An 18,636-nucleotide genomic window follows, 5' to 3' on the forward strand; every position below is an offset into this window, starting at 1 on the left:
GAAATACTTGGCTTCGAGAAGGCTTGAAGTTCATACATTTTTCTTGAATTAGATTCCCCATTAATAACTTTATCCACAAACAGGTAATTATCAGAGTTATGTAAGCAATTAAGGAGATGCTACTCCACATTCTTTCAGCTTGTTGACCTTTCTCACTATTTCATGTGGCTATCTGAAACATCAGTGATTTACATGCCTTTTTTTTTTTGACAGATTTCTGTGTGTGTGTGACCCCATGATGAAAACATCATTAAAGTAAAATATCATGAATAGACTCTTAAGAAGCAGAGTCTACTTAAAGTCCTGGAAAATATGAAAGCACTAATATTCATGGACAACTCTACACTCTGAAAGTTACTCCAAATTTTGTTGACCTCTCTTTTGTCTAGTTTTTCAAATTTTCTACCACGATCATTTGTTAGTTTTATAATTACATAATAAAGGCATTACATCATACAATCTTTTGTTATCCATTGCACTTTTGAAACCATTCCTTTCCTTGTCCTCAGCAGATATATCATAGATTATTAGTACACAAGCAAAGACTTTCAACGTAACAGTACTTTATAGTGAGAAGAACTATACTGAGCTATCTCTATCCTAAGACAATGCACTAGGAAAGCACTAGGAATTCTTAAGCACTAGGAATACAGAGACGATCAAGAGGCAAGTTCCTTGCCTTCGAGTATACATGATCATTATAGCAAATGCTTTAATAGCGCTTAGTATATAACTCACCACAGCCGTCCTATTATCCTCCTTTTTAATAGGTGAGCAGAGGAAGCCACAGGGAAGTCATAGGGTAAAGCCAGAATTTGAACCTAGGAAGACTAGTACACGCTCCACGGCTTTAACTACTACATTTATATATATATATATATATATATATATATGTTTTATATATATATATATGTATGTATATAACTCCAAGTATTCCAAAGTTACAAAACACTTATCTACCAAAACTCAAAAAGGAGCACACAAACTTGCATAGAAAATAAACGTGGGCTTCCCTGGTGGCACAGTGGTTGAGAGTCCGCCTGCCGATGCAGGGGACACGGGTTCGTGCCCCAGTCTGGGAAGATCCCACATGCCGCGGAGTGGCTAGTCCCGTGAGCCATGGCCGCTGAGCCTGTGCTTCCGGAGCCTGTGCTCCTCAACGGGAGAGGCCGCAACAGTGAGAGGCCCGCGTACCGCACAGAAGAAAATAAACATGTAAAAGTTCATAAATAAACCACAATATAACCTGCTCCACATAATATACTGACTGCAGTGTCCTGGGCCTCTCCCATCCTTAGGTAGCTGGAAATTACAACAAAATAATACTTTTCACCTTTGGAAGCCACACCATCTCTCATACCAACCAACCAATTACTTCCTTAGAATTGGAAATTAACCTGAATATCATAAAATATATATATATAGCATTAGTGATGTAGAATCTTTGTTGAAAGACAATAATTTCAATAGCAGAGGGAACGTTACCATTGCAGGCTTCAGATAACCTCTATATTTCTCAGATTTCATGCTAAATCATAAAATGCCATATTGTGTCTGAAGCTATTTTTTCAATAGTCCATTTTCTTAAATGGACTAGCAAAGCCGTAAATACTGAGGAACATTTTGGCTCCCAATTCCTAAAGCCATTCTGATTATGCCTGGGTGATCATGGGGACGTCATCGGAACTACCAGAGGACTGGCTGAAATACCAGTGTTCTGGCCAGCTTACAAATTAGAAATTATACAGAATCCAATTTTATTTTTTTGTTAAGTAATTTCTATGAGGCTTTTGGGATGTCAATGTAAAGTCCTTTCGTGTGTAATCTTTATCCATTAGATAGGGAACAATGCCAATCCCCGTCATAAATACTTTCACAACCTGACACTGAAAATCCATTGCAGGGCATAGGACCTGCAAATAGGAGGTGAGTCACACACATCCACTCATTCAGACAATCCACAAATATTCATTTTTAAGTCTACTATATGCCAATAATGTACCGGCCTCTCAGATGCTAGACGATGCTAAATGCTGAAACAGACATACTCAGTTCAGGCCCTCCTGGAACTTATTACCTACAGAAGTGCGTTCATTGTAAACGGTCAGGTCTCAGCCAATGCTATTATCATCAGCAGGTGACCAAATGATACAGCTTGCTTTCTAAACAAGCTCCACACTCCTTGCTTTCAACATTTTTGCTTTCCTTCAAGGCATATAATCCAGTGGTCAGTTTCTCCCAGTTAGTGAGGTTTGGGGAAAATTACCCAGTGAACAATTCCTTGTGGCCTCATTCTTTCCTCATACTCTCCTCTGTGCTCTTGAGCTAAAGAGACCTGGATTAAAGTCACTTGCTCTAACATTATTTTAAAATACGGCTGCTCCTGCTTTGAGGATTTCCACTGGACCAACACAGCAGCAAAGCAGCACTGAATCAGAAGCAGGTAAATTTCAAAATGACAGCTCTAAACATATCCACTCTCCTTTTGTTCTCCTCCTATCCCTTTGCTCTGAACACCTCTGCCCTGAGGCTCTGCCTTTACCCTTCTCTGATTACTGCTCCAAAAGGGTTTCCAAGAGCGGGGAGTATTTATGGTTTCATTTGCTCCCAAGTCCGTGGTGGAAAAGGATGCTTGCTTTCTGATTCTTACTAATTCCACACTCACATCATTAACACAAAAATCATCATAAAAAAAATTTCCTCAGCTTCATATTCTTCTGGGCCAACACTGAAAGAATATTTTCAAAGAAACAATATCCTCTCTCCTTTGCTCTTTTGAGTTTCACGTTCTTACCTCCAGTCTCATTTTCAACCCTTATTACAGGATGCATCACAAAAACAGAAGAAAGTTCTCTGTGCTTTCCTGTACCAGCTAATTATTCTAATTTGTCTGTCTCTACCGAACAGAATGCGAAATCAACACAAAGCCTGATTATGCGACCTCTTCCAAGGGAATGGTCTGAGAGTTGTCTATTTACTAATGAAGCTCAGTGTGTATTAAGGGTTGACTGAAGCAATCATCAGGAATTTTCATCCCTTAAATTAGTCTTTTCTACCAGATGCACATCTTTCATTTCGGATAATATAACTTTTAAGTTCAGGATACAACTGGAGAAAAGAAAAGAAAAAAAGGTAACCAACACAACATTTGCAGTAATAACACAGTAACAGCTATCATCCTTCCCTGAGGAATTCAGCCTACTTTATGGACACAATTTAGTACACACTCATAAGAAAGTTAACAAAGCCCAAAACCACTTCACAATAGCGTAGAGAGGTAAAGGTCAGAAATTATTACTGCCAGACCCAGCAGACAATGGCACCTACAGGAAAGAGCACAGGACAGGAAAACCTGGAAGCCTGTGTTCCAGTTTCGGTAATTCCTGTAAGCATTAGTACGATCTGAGTGAACTCAGCCTGCCCTGCTTTTTCCATTTATAAAAACCTACATCATCCTCTCAGTAGAATGAAATGCCACATCTGAAAAGTTGCAGATCTCTTTAGGAAAGAAAAAAACTCATGCTTTCCAACCAAAATGGAATAATTCAGTCAATGGAGACTTAATAAAAATCTGCCATAAAGCAATTGTTTACTTGAAATCTATCTTTTGTGGTATATTTATTGGGGTAAGGAGTGTAAGCAAATCATAATTAGAGTTACCAGTTATTCCAGAAATCAAGGTCATTGAGTTCAGATTCCAGCTTTGACCCTGACCCAGGCTTACAGAGATGTAAGATGTCCCAATACCTCATATCCACCATACATGGGAGCAACAAGGTATGCAGACAGATCCTCTTATAAATATCCCATATGTAGTGGTTTTAATACAGGGTCTCAGATTCATTGCCATTCTTCGCATCCAGATGTGAGCATTTTCCCTTGAATTTGGGCAGGCTTTCCATGGCTTCAAACAATAGAGCAGGGGTCAGTAAATTATGGCTGGTGGGCCAAGTCTAGGCCTCTACCAGCTTTTATAAATGAAGCTTTATTGGAACACAGCCATGTTCCTTAGTATATGTATTGTTTGTGTCTGTTTTCACATCACAGCAGCAGAGCTAAGTAGTTGCAAAAGAGACTGTATGGCTTGTAAAGCCTAAAATATTGACTGTCTGACACTTTATGGAAAAAGGTCTCCAACGCCTGCAATAGTATATAATGAACATGATGCTATGTAACATCTAAGACTAGGTCATAAAAGGTCATGCAGCTTTTGCATGATTCTCGTGGAATGCTTCAACCCTGGACACTCATTCTCTTGGGATACTCTATCTTGAATCCTAACTACCACGTTATGAGAAGTCCAAGCCACATGGGCAGCCATCTATAGGCACTCCAGTCAACAGTCCTTGTTGGGCCCAGTCTTCAAGGGCCAGACGTGTGAATTAAAATTATCTAGATGATTCCAGCCCCAGCCATCTGAATCCTCATGAGCCGAGGTTCCAGACATCAGTCATGGAGTAGAGACAAGCCATCTCCTCTGTGTACTGTTTGAATTGCTGACCCACAGAATCTGGGCACATATTAAAATTTTTGTTTATTTCACCACTAAGTTTGGACTTCTTTATTATGTAGCAATAGATAACTATAGCACTGTGTCTGTACACAGGAGCTCTACATTTCACAGAGCACAGATTTTTAGATGTGAATGTTGACTGCTCAATTTCTAAGAAGAACGTATACACACACATAGGTACAAAATGTTTATGTATATGTAAATATTAGACCTATATAAATAATCTATATTATCCATAAAATGAGGGGGCCTTGATAATGGCTAACATTATTTTTCGGTATTTATTGTGTTCCAAGAACTGATAAATTCTTGCATTGTATGAATTTTCTCTTTAACCCTCATAGCAACTCCCTGAGAGAAGTAATGTTATCTTTATTTTATAGATGAGAAAACTGAGGCAAAAACAGATAACATGCTCAAAAGTACTCAACAAGTAAATTTTAGAGTCAAGATTTGAACCCAAGTTCTCAAGTTTTAGATCCCTTACTCATACTCACCAAGCTATATACTGAGGAAGGGGATGAAAGCTGATGCCATTACCTCATGCTCAAGAAGTCAGACAGAAACTTAGCAGGTACGGTTGAAAGAAGACAGGACTTGGAGTCGTAAGTCCAGAGCCTGAGTTATGAGATGAATTCTCCTCTCATCTAGATATAGGTTTGTTTTTAGAAAATGAAGAAGATCACTGCATATTTTGATTGTTAATTTCTGTACTTAATGATTACCAAAGAATGGAATTTTACCAGGGAGCTATTTTGCAATGACATAAATGATTGATTCAAACTCAAACCTTTATTATAAATTATTGATTCAAAATCAAATCTTTATTAAGTCTCCCTTGCATCAGAAGTCTTTCCCACTCTTCATTTCTTTGAAGCCCTTTCCTGTCTACTCTTGGCCAAAGCTTGAAGCTTAATTTAAAATTTGGAAATAAAATAATGAAATAGTCATAACACAGCAATTCCAATGCCTACTGAAACGGAAGCTCTAAATAATTTTTCAGATAATTTAGGAAATTAAAAATATTTACATCATAGATGCAAAGACAGAAGTTACTTGTGTAATAAATGGTGAGACAAAAAGTTTCTGGTCAAGTAGATTTGTTTAAATATGATCACTCATCTGAGTCCTACCCCTGTGCTAAAACCCAGTGACAGGTTGCATACAGCTTCTAAAGGGATAGTTCAGTGCATTGGGTCAAATTCATGCCATAAAATGTGGTATTAGTAGTAGTACTAGAAGACAGAGTGACTGTCTTCTTTGGGACATAGATGAACACCCCAAGATAGACAATATCAAGGACAAATTATGTAGAATAAGATATTATCTCAGTCCTTGGAACATGTCATCCAGGATAGAACAAGAAGTAGATTTATTATCAAGTACATGAAGCCAGAGGCAGTAAGCAATGAGTGGTAGTTGGTTAAAATAGACAGGTTTTAGAAGCAGAGGCACGGACGTAGAAAACAAACTTAGGGTTACCAGGGGATTGTGGCGGGGAGGCTAAATTGGGAGATTGGGACTGAAATATACACACTACTATACATAAAATGGATAACTAATAAGAACCTGCTCTTCTTATTAGCACAGGGAACTCCATTCAGTACTCTGTAATGGGCTATTTGGAAAAGTGGGGCTTCCCTGGTGGCACAGTGGTTGAGAGTCTGCCTGCCGATGCAGGGGATACGGGTTCGTGCCCCTGTCCGCGAAGATCCCACATGCCGCGGAGCGGCTGGGACCGTGAGCCATGGCCGCTGAGCCTGCGCGTCTGGAGCCTGTGCTCCACAACGGGAGAGGCCACAACAATGAGAGGCCTGCGCACTGAAAAAAGAAAAAAAAAAAGTGGATATGTGTATATGTATAACTGATTCACTTTGCTGTACACCTGAAACTAACACAACACTGTAAATCAACTATACTCCAATAAAAATTTACCAAAAAAATAGGTTTTAAGAACCATAGTCAGGGAGCAGTGTGGATTGGAAAGACCTGGCAAGAAATATTTCTGCATCCTCAGACAGTGCTCCCCAAGCTGGCTATTGCAAGGGTGAGCATTTAAGAGATCTTTGACCTAAGGAGGACATGAGATTAACAATCTATCCCAATGTGCATGAATTATTCTCCTCGGTGCTATCAGAAATCAGATGGCATCGTAGAGCAGGGGTCAGCAGATCTTTTTTGTAAAGGGTCAGATAGTAAATATTTTGGATTTTCTGTACCATACGTCTCCATTGCAACTGCCCATCTGCTGCTGTAGCACAGAAAGAGCCATGCACAATACGTTAATGAATGGATGCGGCTGTGTTCAAGCCAAACGTTAGGTACAAAACCAGGAGTCAAGCGAGATCTGATCAGTGGGCCAGAGTGTGCGGACGCCAGTTCTGGGTCAGTGTTCACAGCTGAATGAGTCATGAGGCCTTAAGTTCCAGTTCTCATTGTACTACTTTCTACCTGGGTGAACTTGGGTTCGTCCTTTTATTTATATGGGCCACTGTATTAGTCAAGGTTCTCCAGAAAAACAGAACCAACAGCATGTGTATACAATGTGCCCATATATACTGGCAGATATAGATCTAGATATCGATATTGATGCCTAGATCTATATCCATATCTATATAAAGATAGAGAAAGAGAGAGAGATTTTAAACAATTGGTTCACACAATAATAGAGGCTTGGTAAATTCAAAATCTGCAGGTTAGGCTTCTAGAGACTCTTGGAAGAGTTGCAGTTCAATTTCTGTAAGTCTTCTGGCAGAATTCCTTTTTGCGACAGGGAGGTCAGTCTTTGTTTTATTAAGAGCTTCACCTGATTGGATGAGGCCCATGCATATTATGGAGGATAATCTGCTTTACTCAAAGTCCACCACAAATTTAATTATGAATTTCATCCAAAAACACCATCACAGGGACTACGCTGGTGGCACAGTGGTTAAGAATCCGCCTGCCAATGCAGGGGACACGGGTTTGAGCCCTGGTCTGGGAAGATCTCACATGCCATGGAGCAGCTAAGCCCATGCACCACAGCTACTGAGCCCGTGCACCTAGCTCCCATGCTCTGCAACAAGAGAAGCCACCGCAATGAGAAGCCCGCACACCACAACAAAGAGTAGCCCCCGCTTCCTGAAAATAGAGGAAGCCCACGTGCAGCAACGAAGACCCAATGCAGCCAAAAATATAAATAAATAAAACATAAAAATTAAAAAAAAACACAAAAACACCATCACAGAAATATCCAGAATAATATTTGACCAAATAACTGGGCATGGTGGCCCAGACAAATTGACATGGAAAATTCACCACCTAAGCCATAGTTTTGTCACCTGTTACTGAGAAATATGACTTATCTGAGCTATTTTGATACCTAGAAGATACCTTCTAGAGGTAACACCCTCAGTATTTTACATGGTAGGCAGTAGAGGGAATGAGCCCATTTGCCCAGTCAGATGACACCTAAAGGATACAATTCTGTCTTCTCTCTCCAACCCACAAGGATGAATGCCAAAAATACATCACTTATATCTGCTTTAGCTAACATAGGATAGGTCTGGAACAGACCTATGCTCCCAGTAAGTCTCATGAAATGCTTTTTCATTAAGGGGAGACTTTACTTGCTAAGATTAGAAGCAAAAGAGGGTGGTGGATGAAAAACTGCCCAAGGATATAAGCTCATGCAAGGAAGCAGGAGAGAGAATGGGTATCCGAAGATGTGCGCTCTGAGCCAACACTAATTCCACAGCATCAGGTTATAATTCAGGGAGCCCAACCGCTGGGTTTTTTTTCCCCTTCTTCTTTTCCCCCAAAGAGGGACAAGCATACTGACAAAGGAAGAGCATTAGTCACCACAGATAAATTGCTTTTTAGAGGTGATCTCGCAAATGATTTGGCTCAGTGTAGACTATGATTTGGCTCCCCAAACCATAAGCTAGAGCATTTCATTCCAGGTCCCTCCTCAAATACCCATGATAGGTAAAACTCTGGCATCAAGTAGGTCTTGAAATCTCCCCAGGTGATTATAATATGCAACCAGGGCTGAGAATCTGGAGATGTAGAGCAAATTTAAATTGAACTTTAGTTAAACAGTAAAACAAGCTCTGACTCTACTGGCTGGAGCTAGACAAGGCATATGGATTTAGTGGGATGAGAAGATAAAGGACACCAGGGAGTAAATCAAATGCTTTACACCTGTGCTTAGCTAATTGTTACTCAGATAATTCAGACAATCTTACAGCACCTGAACCCTGAAATTCCTTAGTTCTGTTTAAGAAAAAGGAACTCTTCAAGTAACTGAACTCTGAGAATCATGCAAATCATAAAGAAAAAGAAGAAATCTTATTTTTTGAATTAGTTAATTTCATATATACTGTTTCACTTTCATGATATTAACTAGTTATCTTTCTTTCCATTTTATGTTTGAGGAAAGTAAGGCTTTAAAGTCTCAGTAATTTTCTCAAGGTCACTTGTTAAGGGTGTGGTAGGCAGCATAATGGCTCCTAAAAATGCCCTCACCCTAATCCCTAGAACCCAATAATATGTTACCTTACATGGTAAAGAGGACGTTGCAGATATGACTGAAGTTATAGGCCTTGAGATAGAAAGATTATCCTGGATTACCTCATGGAACAAATCTAATTGCATGAGTCCTTAAAAGCAGAAAACCATTCCCAACTGTAGAAAGAGAAAGAGAGAGATGTCCTAATAGAAGCAGAATCAGAGAGATGCAACATTTTGGGTTTTGTAGGTGGAGAAAGGGGACTCTGAGTCAAGGACTACAAGTGACCGCTGGAAGCGGATAAAGTCCAGGGAACAGAAACACCCCTAAGAGCCTCCAGAAAAGAATGTAGCTCTGCCAACACTTTTTTTTCTTTTTTAACCATCTTTATTGGAGTATAATTGCTTTACAATGGTGTGTTAGTTTCTGCTTCATAACAAAGTGAATCAGCTATACATATACATATATCCCCATATCTCCTCCCTCTTGCATCTCCCTCCCACCCTCCCTTCCCTATCCCACACATCTAGGTGGACACAAAGCACAGAGCTGATCTCCCTGTGCTTTGTGGCTGCTTCCCACTAGCTATCGGTTTTACCTTTGGTAGTGTATACATGTCCATGCCACTCTCTCACTTCATCCCAGATTACCCTTCCCCGTCCCTGTGTCCTCAAGTCCACTCTCTATGGCTGCGTCTTTATTCTTGCCCTGCCCCTAGGTTCTTCATAACCATTTTTTCTTTTTTTTTTAGATTCCATATATATGTGTTGGCATATGGTATTTGTTTCTCTCTTTCTGACTTACTTCACTCTGTATGACAGTCTCTAGGTCAATCCACCTCACTACAAATAACTCAATTTCATTTCTTTTTATGGCTGAGTAATATTCCATTGTATATATGTGCCACATCTTTATCCATTCATCTGTCGATCCTGCCAACACTTTTACTTTACTCAATTGAGACCAATGTCAGACTTGTAAGGTAATAAATTTACGTTGCTTTGAGTCACTAAATTTGGGATAATTTGTATGAAAGCAATAAAAAAAAATACAGAGGTCCTACAAGAGCCAGGCTATATATTTACACTTAAGTATTTCTGAAATGAATTTAACCTTGTGATTGACAGCAGCAGCAGCAGCAGCTTCCAAGGGATCCCACCACACACCTGAGGCAAAAGGAGCCTAATACAAAGCAGTGACAGCAGCAGGTCACTGCCCCACACTTGGGGTAGAGGGGGACTTGATCTACTGTAGCAGCAGCATAGCCTGAATGGGAACCCATCCTCCTGTGGCACTAGTCCCATCAACATTAGTCTAATCTGCTAGCATCTGCTGTGCCAACAGGCCCAACATATACAAACCCTCCAACTCAGTAGCATTAAGTGAGCCAGGCTCAGTGTTTCCTGAAACTCATATCCAGTTGCACTGGAAATCCAAGATATCACCTACTGTTATGAAAACATAAACAATAACAGAAGACTGGGAACTTCAGAAAGAAAAGGGGAACAATGGAATGGGTGAAAACAAATGGGGTAAATATAAGAGACTATCATTAGCCTCATGAGTTTCTTAAATTCTATATGATGGTCAAAGCAAAAATGATGACGCCATCTGATGGGGTTCTCAATGTAGAGAAAGGAAATACTACAGAAAATCATACTTTAAAACTGGGGAATATTAAGAGACCTAAATGGAAGTAAAATTTTGAAACTTCACTTGAAGTAATAAAACACTGATTCCAGTAGGCTATGATAAATTACATATGTATACTGTAATGCCAAAAGCAACCACTAAGAAAACTATACAAACAGTATACACAAATGATTATAAATGAATTAAATTAAAATGGACTTATTAAAAAATGTTTAAGTAACCCACAAGAAGGAAAAATAAGGGAAACACAGGATTGAGAAACTAAGGTAAAAGACAAAACAAAAAATAACATGGTAGACCAAATCATTGACATGGCAATAATTACATTAACAGTAAATGATCTAAATAACAAAGTCAAAGACAGAGATTGGAAGAGTAGATTAAAAAATCGCAAGCATGATCCAACTATATACTGTCTATAAGAAGCTTACTTTAAACATCATGATATAGGTAGTTCAAAGTAAAAGGATGAAAATGATATATCATGTGAACATTAATCAGAAAAAGCAGGAATGGCTATATTAATATCAGATAAAGTAGACTTCAGAGCAAAGGAAATTATTAGGGGCAAAGCGGGTCATTACATAAGGATAACAGGAATAATCCACCTAGATGACCTAGTGATACTAAATTGTGCACCAAACAACAGAACTTCAAGATACATGAAGCAAACACTGAAAAAGGTAAAAGGAGAAAGTTTTAAATCCACAATTATTATTTGAGACTTCAACACAGCAATTTATACAACTACCAGAGAGAAAAATCAGCAAGGATATGGAAGAACTGAAAACATCATCAATCAACAGGATATAACTGACATTTAAAGAACACACTCAGTAAGAGCAGAATACATATTCAAGTGTCCATGGAACATTCACTCATATACCATATACTGGGTGATAAAAAAACATTAGCAGATTTAAAAGAATTAAAATCATAGAGAGTATGTTCTCTAGCCATAATGGAATCTGACTAGAAATCAATAAGAGAAAGACAACAGGAAAATCTTCAATCACATGAAAACTAAACATCACAATTCCAAATAACTCATGGGTAAAAAAGACAGCATCAAGGAAAAATTTTTAAATGCATAGAATAAAAGAAAATGGAGATACAACAGATCAAAGTTTGCGGAATGAAGTGAAAGCAATGCTGAAAGGGAAGTTTATAGCACTAAATTGGGAAAGAAAATATTTCAAAGCAATAATCTAATTTTCTATATTAAAATAGTAAAAAAGGAAGAGGAAAAAACACTAAACAAGCAGAAAGAAGGAAATAATAAAGATGAAACAGAAATCCATGAAACTGAAAACAGGAAAATAGGGGGGAAAAAATATCAATGAAACAAAAGGCTGTTTCTTTGAAATAAACAATCTAACCAATAAAGATCTAGCAAGACTGATAAAGATAAACAGAGAGATGGCACAAATCACAGATATCAGAAATGCAACCAGGGATACCATGACATATCCTGCAGGTTAATGAGGGACAAGTTACTATGAACAAGTCTACACTATAAATTCAAAAATGTAGATGAAATGGGCCAATGTTTCTACACCCAAAACTACCAAAACTCAGCCAAGATGAAATAGATAATCTCAATTTTCCTGTAACCATTAGAAACACTGGTTTTTCATTTAAAAACTCCCAAAAGAAATATTCAGGCTTAGATGTTTCACTTTTACCCAAGACTTAAAGAATTAACACCAATTTTACATGATTTGATAAGAAATAGAAGTAGAGGGAACAGTTTCTAATTAATTTCATGAAGCCAGTATTACCTTGATACCAAAACCAGACAGGGATAGTATAGAAAGAAGAAACCTACAGACCAATATTTTTTATGAAATTGGCTGAAAAACCCTCAGCCAAATATTAGCAAATTAAATCCAGAAATATATGAAAAGAATAATATACCATGACCAAGTGGGATTTATTCCAGTTATGCAAAGTTGGTTAAATATTTGAAAATTAAACAGTGTAATCCACCATATCCAATAGATTAAGGGGGAAAAGTCATGTGATCCTATCCATTAATGCAGAGAAAGCATTTGACAAAATCCAATCCCATTCATGATTTTAAAAAAGGAAGAAAAAAAACTCCAAGCAAACTAGGAATAGAAAAGGAACATACTGAAACTCATAAAGATGATCTACAAACAACCTATACCGACATTATATTTGACTGTGAAAGACTGGATGCTTTCTCTGTAAGATCAGAAACAAGGCACCGATATCTGCTCTCACCACTTTTATTAAATATATCACTGGAGGTTCTAGTAAGAAAATAAAACAAAAATAAATAAATACATAAATTTAAAAGTTAAATTTTTAAAAAGTTTATTTAAAAGATAAAAGGACTATTCCTAGTACGTTGCATAGGAAGGAACATATCCTACTGAATGTTGAATAGTAATATATCCTATTATACTGAATAAGGAAAAGTAAAACTGTCTGTATCTGAAGATGAGATGATAATCTAAATGGAGAAAATACCAAGGAATCCACAAAAAGCTTGAGAAATAATATTAGTTTGTAAATGATTTAGAGTACAAGATCACCACAATTTTATCAAATTATATATTAATAACAAATGTGTAGAAGCTTAAATAAAAATATGTGATGCCATTTACAACTGACCTAAATAAATACCTAAATATAAGCCCAATAAGACATTTATAGGACCTCTAGACTGAAAATTACAAAATGCTGACGAAGAAAAATTTTTAAGTCCCAAACAAATAGGGAGACATACCTTGTTCATGGATTAGAAAACACAACATGATAAAGATGTCAATTCTCCCCAAGTTAAGAGGCTTAACACAATTACTCTTAAAATGCCCTCAAGGTTTTTGTGGATATAGACAAGCTTATTCTAAGATTTATATGGTAAGAAGAGGCTGAAGAAGAGCTAAAACAACTTGTAAAGGAAGATGAAAATGGGAGGAATTAATCTACCCAATTTCAAGATTTTGCAGTAATGATGGAGGGTAGATACATAGATCAATGGAATGGAATAGAGAACCCAGAAATAGACTGACATAAATACATATAACGTGTTTTTGACAGCAGTGCAAAAGCTATCAAGGAAGAATAGACTTTTCAAAAAATGGTACTGAAACAGTTGGACATCCCTCGACAAAAACAAACAAACAAAAAATGAACCTTAACCTCCACACCTTACACAAAAATTAAATCAAAGTGGATCATAATCTTAAATGTAAAAGCAGGACATTTTTAGAAAAAAAATAGGAGAAAATGTTTGACATCTAGAACTAGGGGAATAATTCTTAGACTTGACACCAAAAGTATGATCAATAAAGGCAAAAACTGATAAATTGGATCTCATCAAAATGAGTTAAAAATGCTTCATAGAGGGCTTCCCTGGTGGCGCAGTGGTTGAGAGTCCGCCTGCCGATGCAGGGGACACGGGTTCGTGCCCAGTTCCGGGAAGATCCCACATGCCGCGGAGCGGCCCGCGTAACAAAACAAAACAAACAAACAAAAAATGCTTCATAGAAGATCCTTTTAAGTGGATGAAAACTCAAATTACACAGTAGGAAAACATATTTGAAAATCCCATATGAGACAAATGACTTGTATCTATAATATACAAAGAACTCTCCAAACAACTTAAAAAAATCCAACTAGAAAATAGGCAGAAGACAGGAACAGACATTTCATGGAAGAGAATATACACATGGCAAAGGAGCACGTGAAAAGATGCTCAGCATCATTAGCCATTAGGGAAATGCAAACTAAGACCATAATGAGATGTCAGAGAGTAACTAAAATTAAAGTATAGGGACAACATCAAATGCTGGCGAGTACATAGAAAAATTATATCACATCACTGGTGGGAAAATAAAATGGTTTAGCCACTCTGATCAACAGCTTGACAGTCTCTTTTAATCCTAAAAGTAGATTCACCCTACAACGCAGTAATTGTACTCTTGAGCATTTATCCAAAAGAAACAAAAACTTAATTAAGTTCCCACAGAAACTTACACATAAATGTTCATAGCAGTTTTATTTATAATAGCCAAAAACTGGCAACTACCCAAATGTCTTTCAGTGGATGAATGTTGAAACAAATTGTGATAAAATCTTATGATAGAATACTACCGAGCAACAAAAAGGAACAAATTATTAATATACGCAAAAATTGAAATGAACTTCAAGGGAATGATGCCGAGGGAAAAATTTTGAAAAGCCGATCTCCGAAGATTAAGTAATTCATGATTATGTTTACATATTATTCTTAAAATAACAAAACTGTGGAGATGGAGAACAGATTACAAGTTGCCAAGGGTTAGAGATGGGGGTAGAAGGTACAGCGGGGGAACTCTGTGAGGTTTTTGTGGTTCCAGTACAAATAATACAGCAATCTTGGTTTTAATCCCTAAAGATTTCTAAAAGCAATTCCTAACAAGAGGTGTCCAGATATTTAGCAATGGCAGATTAGAGGTATAGCTCCCCAACATAACAACTTCAAAAGAGAACATACTAATTCAATGCATATGTTAATTTCAAATAAGGCCAGTCACAATACTTAAATGGTATATATCTTAATGATATTATTCTAAGTATCCAGCTATACCAGATGGACTAGCAAGATTTTCTGTACATTCAACCTTATTTAAGACAGTAAATCTTATAATAAGACAGTTAAAAAAAGAAAAAGAAAAAAAAACAAACCTCAACTACAGTTGGATATTCTCATAGGAAGATGAGGTGCAAATATGCAGCAGCGGTTCAAAAGCTTAAGCAGTGGCACCTAAATATGGTTGTGCATTAGAATCATCTGAAGCACTTTTTAAAAACCCTCACACTGACGGTTGGTCATCGTAGACCAATAAAATCATTTTAAATCTCCTCAGACGATGCCAATGTCTAGCCAGAACTGAGAACCAGCGGACTAAGCAGAAGGGGATGTTTCTACAAAGATCTCTTAACAATAAGTCCTTCCACCCAATCAGATTTACCTCCCCGCAAAGGGCTAAAGAACGCTAGATGTTGTCCATACTTGCTTAGCTTTAATTAGCACTTGTGACTTGCCCAAAACCTAGATCATGTTTCCCCTAAATTTCATGTTATTCCCTACGTTTTTCAAACCCAGGGCTAAGGGGTTTGCCAGGATGAGATTTTAAGTGCTCACACAGGGGAAGTCCCTGGCAAACCAGGACAGCGGTCCCTCTACATTGAAATGTAAAGCACCCTAAATAACCCTGCCACTGCTCCCAGATCCTAGTCTGTGCCAACCAGTGGAGAAAAGGCATTCTCCATTACTACCACGGCAAATGCTGCCGTACTTGCCTTGGCTGGTCCCTATCTTTTCCAGGCACCACTCCCCTTCACCTGCTGGTGGAAGCTTTGGCCAGCTGACAATGCAGATATTTTCAAACTTTAAGGTGAATAAAAATCATCTGGAGGGCCTGTTATAACAGAGATCACTGAGCCCCACCAGAGTTGCTGATTCCACAGGGCTGGGACAGGGCCCTAAAACTTGAATATTTGACACATTATCAGGGGACGCTGGTAAAACTGGTCAGGTTGTTACCGAATGCAGGTTCGTGTGTCTGAAGCACAGTGAGGCCAAACAAAACTAAAGGTTGGAGTCTGGAGCAGAGAAAGGTTTATTGCAGGATCGAGCAAGGAGAGGGGTGGCTCGTGTTCCAAAACACCCTGAAATCTCCAAAGGATTTCAGTAAAGCATTTTTAAAGGCCAGGTGAGGGAGGGACGTCCCAGGGAATGTGATCAGCTCGTGCACAATCCTCTGATTGGTTATGTTGAGGCCACAGGGCAGGTAACATTATCCATCCTTAGGTGCCAGAAGGTCTGGGAGCTACATGCTCATGATCATCAAGGAGTTAATTTCTTCCATTGGGTGGTGGTTTTTAGCATCTGAAAACTCAAGAAATATGCCTGAGATACTATTATCTGAGTATTTCAGAGAGGAACTACAGCAGAGGATATGGGGGATGGGTCTGTCCTAGGAAGGCCCCATAGGGTACTGCTTGGTTACAAGGTGACCATACTTTGAGAACCACTGCTCTAGTGGCTTGGAATGTTCAGAAAGTAATGGAAGAATCCCTTCTCAGGTCTAGATTCTAGTATCGCCAGCTATTTTGGTGGGGGGAAGGGTAAGTTTTGTCCTCGCTTGGACTTCTTGTTCATTTATATCAAAGCCTATTTGAGGCAGTGCGCTCGGCAGTCCTGCAGTTCTGTCTTTTGCTTCAACAGTGTTTGGAATGAACAGACCCAGGGACGCTCCTTGCTCCAGCCCCCGACCACCCTCCAACCTTTCTTCCTGTCGCAACCTTTGGAATCAGCCACTCAGCTATCCCCAGCCTCCAGGACAGGCCAACACCGTTTTTTGAGCTTAGCTCCTTATCACTGATCAACCACGAGTTCCCAGGTTTGTCAGAATTCTTCCATCGAGGTGGAGGCCGCCGTCCACCGCCTGTTCAACATGCATCTGGGGACACTTACCTCTCTCTGAGCTTCTATTTCGACAGCAACAATGGGACTCTGGACAGTGTGGGCCACATTTTTCGCCAACTGGCTGAGGAGAAGTGTGAGGGCGCCCAGCGTCTCTTGAAAATGCAAAACCAGTGCTGTGGCCGCGCCCTCTTCCAGGATGCGCGGAAGCCTTCTCAAGATGAGTGGGGTAAAACCCAGGACGCTGTGGAAGCCGCCATTCTTAGGGAGAAGAGCCTGCACCAGGCACTATCAGATCTGCGCGCCCTGGGTTCCGTCCGCGCAGACTCCCACCTCTGTGACTTCCTGGAGAGCCGCTTCCTGGAGGAGCAGGTGAAACTCATCAAGAAGATGGGCGACCACCTGACCACCTGACCGCAGGCTGGCTGGTCCGCAGGCTGTGCTGGGCGAGTATCTCTTTGAAAGGCTCACCCTCGAGCACAAACAGGAGTCTCTGAAGTCCAGCCGCCTCTGAGGAGCCCCTCTGGCATCAGAGCTTCCGCCTGAAGCCCTGCTCTGCAGCTACTAGGCAGCTTTGTAACCGCCCTGGAGCCCTCTCCCAAGCCTTGGACCAGATGGAAACAATAACGCTTTTTGCAGAAGGAAAAAAAAAAAGCCTATTTGAAACACAAACAGAATAAAGAGGAAAAAAAGAAATATATATATATATATGTGTGTATATATATATTCATGTTTTTCTTTTTTTAAAAATTTATTTTACTGAAGTATAGTTGATATACAATGTTGTGTTTATGCTGTACAACAAAGTGATTCAGTTATACATATATATAATTTTTCATATTCTTTTCCATTATGGTTAATTACAGGACATTGAATATAGTTCCCTGTACTATACAGTAGGACCTTGTTGTTTATCCATCATATATATAATAGGTTACCTCTGCTAATCCCAAACTCCCAATCCATCACTCCCCCACCTCCCCCTTCCCCCCGGGAACCACAAGTTTGTGTGCTATGTCTGTGAGTCTGTTTCTGTTTCATGGATAAGTTCAACATATTGACCTTCAATTCTTCTACTTTGCAGCTTCCCTCTTATCAGGAGATGTCAGCATTTAGTGCAAGGACAAATGCTTGCCTCTTGGTGAGTAATGTAGGCAATGCCTCCAAGAGACAAATAGCCCTTAGGGAGGGGGAAAAAAAAGTCTTTCAAAAAGGTTGATGCCCAGAGGAGGCATTTTCAGTCATCTCAGCTTAGAGGTCAAATATCCAAAATTAAAAAGGTTAAAAAAAAGAAAAAGAAGCAAGGAAGAAAAGAAGGAAACAATTTTCTTATCTCATAGTAATAAGGCAGTTTTCCTTAAAAAAAAAAAGACTTAAGCCATAAATTCTCTTTCCTAATCAAAATGTGCTTTTCCGTCTTTAGACTATTACTCTTATATCCTGTATTATTCATGACGTTTAATTCTTGAAATAGCACATGGCTGAAAACAGAAGCTAACCTCTTGTCCACTATGAATTAAATCTTCTTTTCCTAGGACC

The 18,636-nt window shown here is 38.9% G+C and overlaps 1 protein-coding gene and 1 pseudogene across 6 annotated transcripts in view; both read left to right on the forward strand.

Annotated features, from left to right (window-relative positions):
• LOC309820495 (uncharacterized protein) overlaps window positions 1-449 on the forward strand; it is a 90,791-nt gene extending 90,342 nt beyond the window's left edge. For all 5 annotated transcript variants that reach the window (XR_014296519.1, XM_082651288.1, XM_082651287.1 and 2 more), the window contains one exon: window positions 214-449. Coding sequence is in view for 4 of the 5 variants with exons in the window: in XM_082651288.1 (XP_082507414.1) it covers window positions 214-259 (46 nt within the window). In the remaining variant the exon portion in view is untranslated. The remainder of the gene's footprint in view (window positions 1-213) is intronic.
• Window positions 450-3,316: 2,867 nt separating this feature from the next.
• On the forward strand, window positions 3,317-17,611 carry LOC309819939 (ferritin light chain-like; annotated as a pseudogene). The gene is made up of 2 exons: window positions 3,317-3,376; window positions 17,075-17,611. The product of its transcript is annotated as a ferritin light chain-like (transcript).
• The last annotated feature ends 1,025 nt before the right edge of the window (window positions 17,612-18,636 follow it).

The sequence above is a fragment of the Grampus griseus genome (genome assembly GCF_964374135.1).
Source record: "Grampus griseus genome assembly, chromosome: 3".
Lineage (NCBI taxonomy): Eukaryota > Metazoa > Chordata > Mammalia > Artiodactyla > Delphinidae > Grampus > Grampus griseus.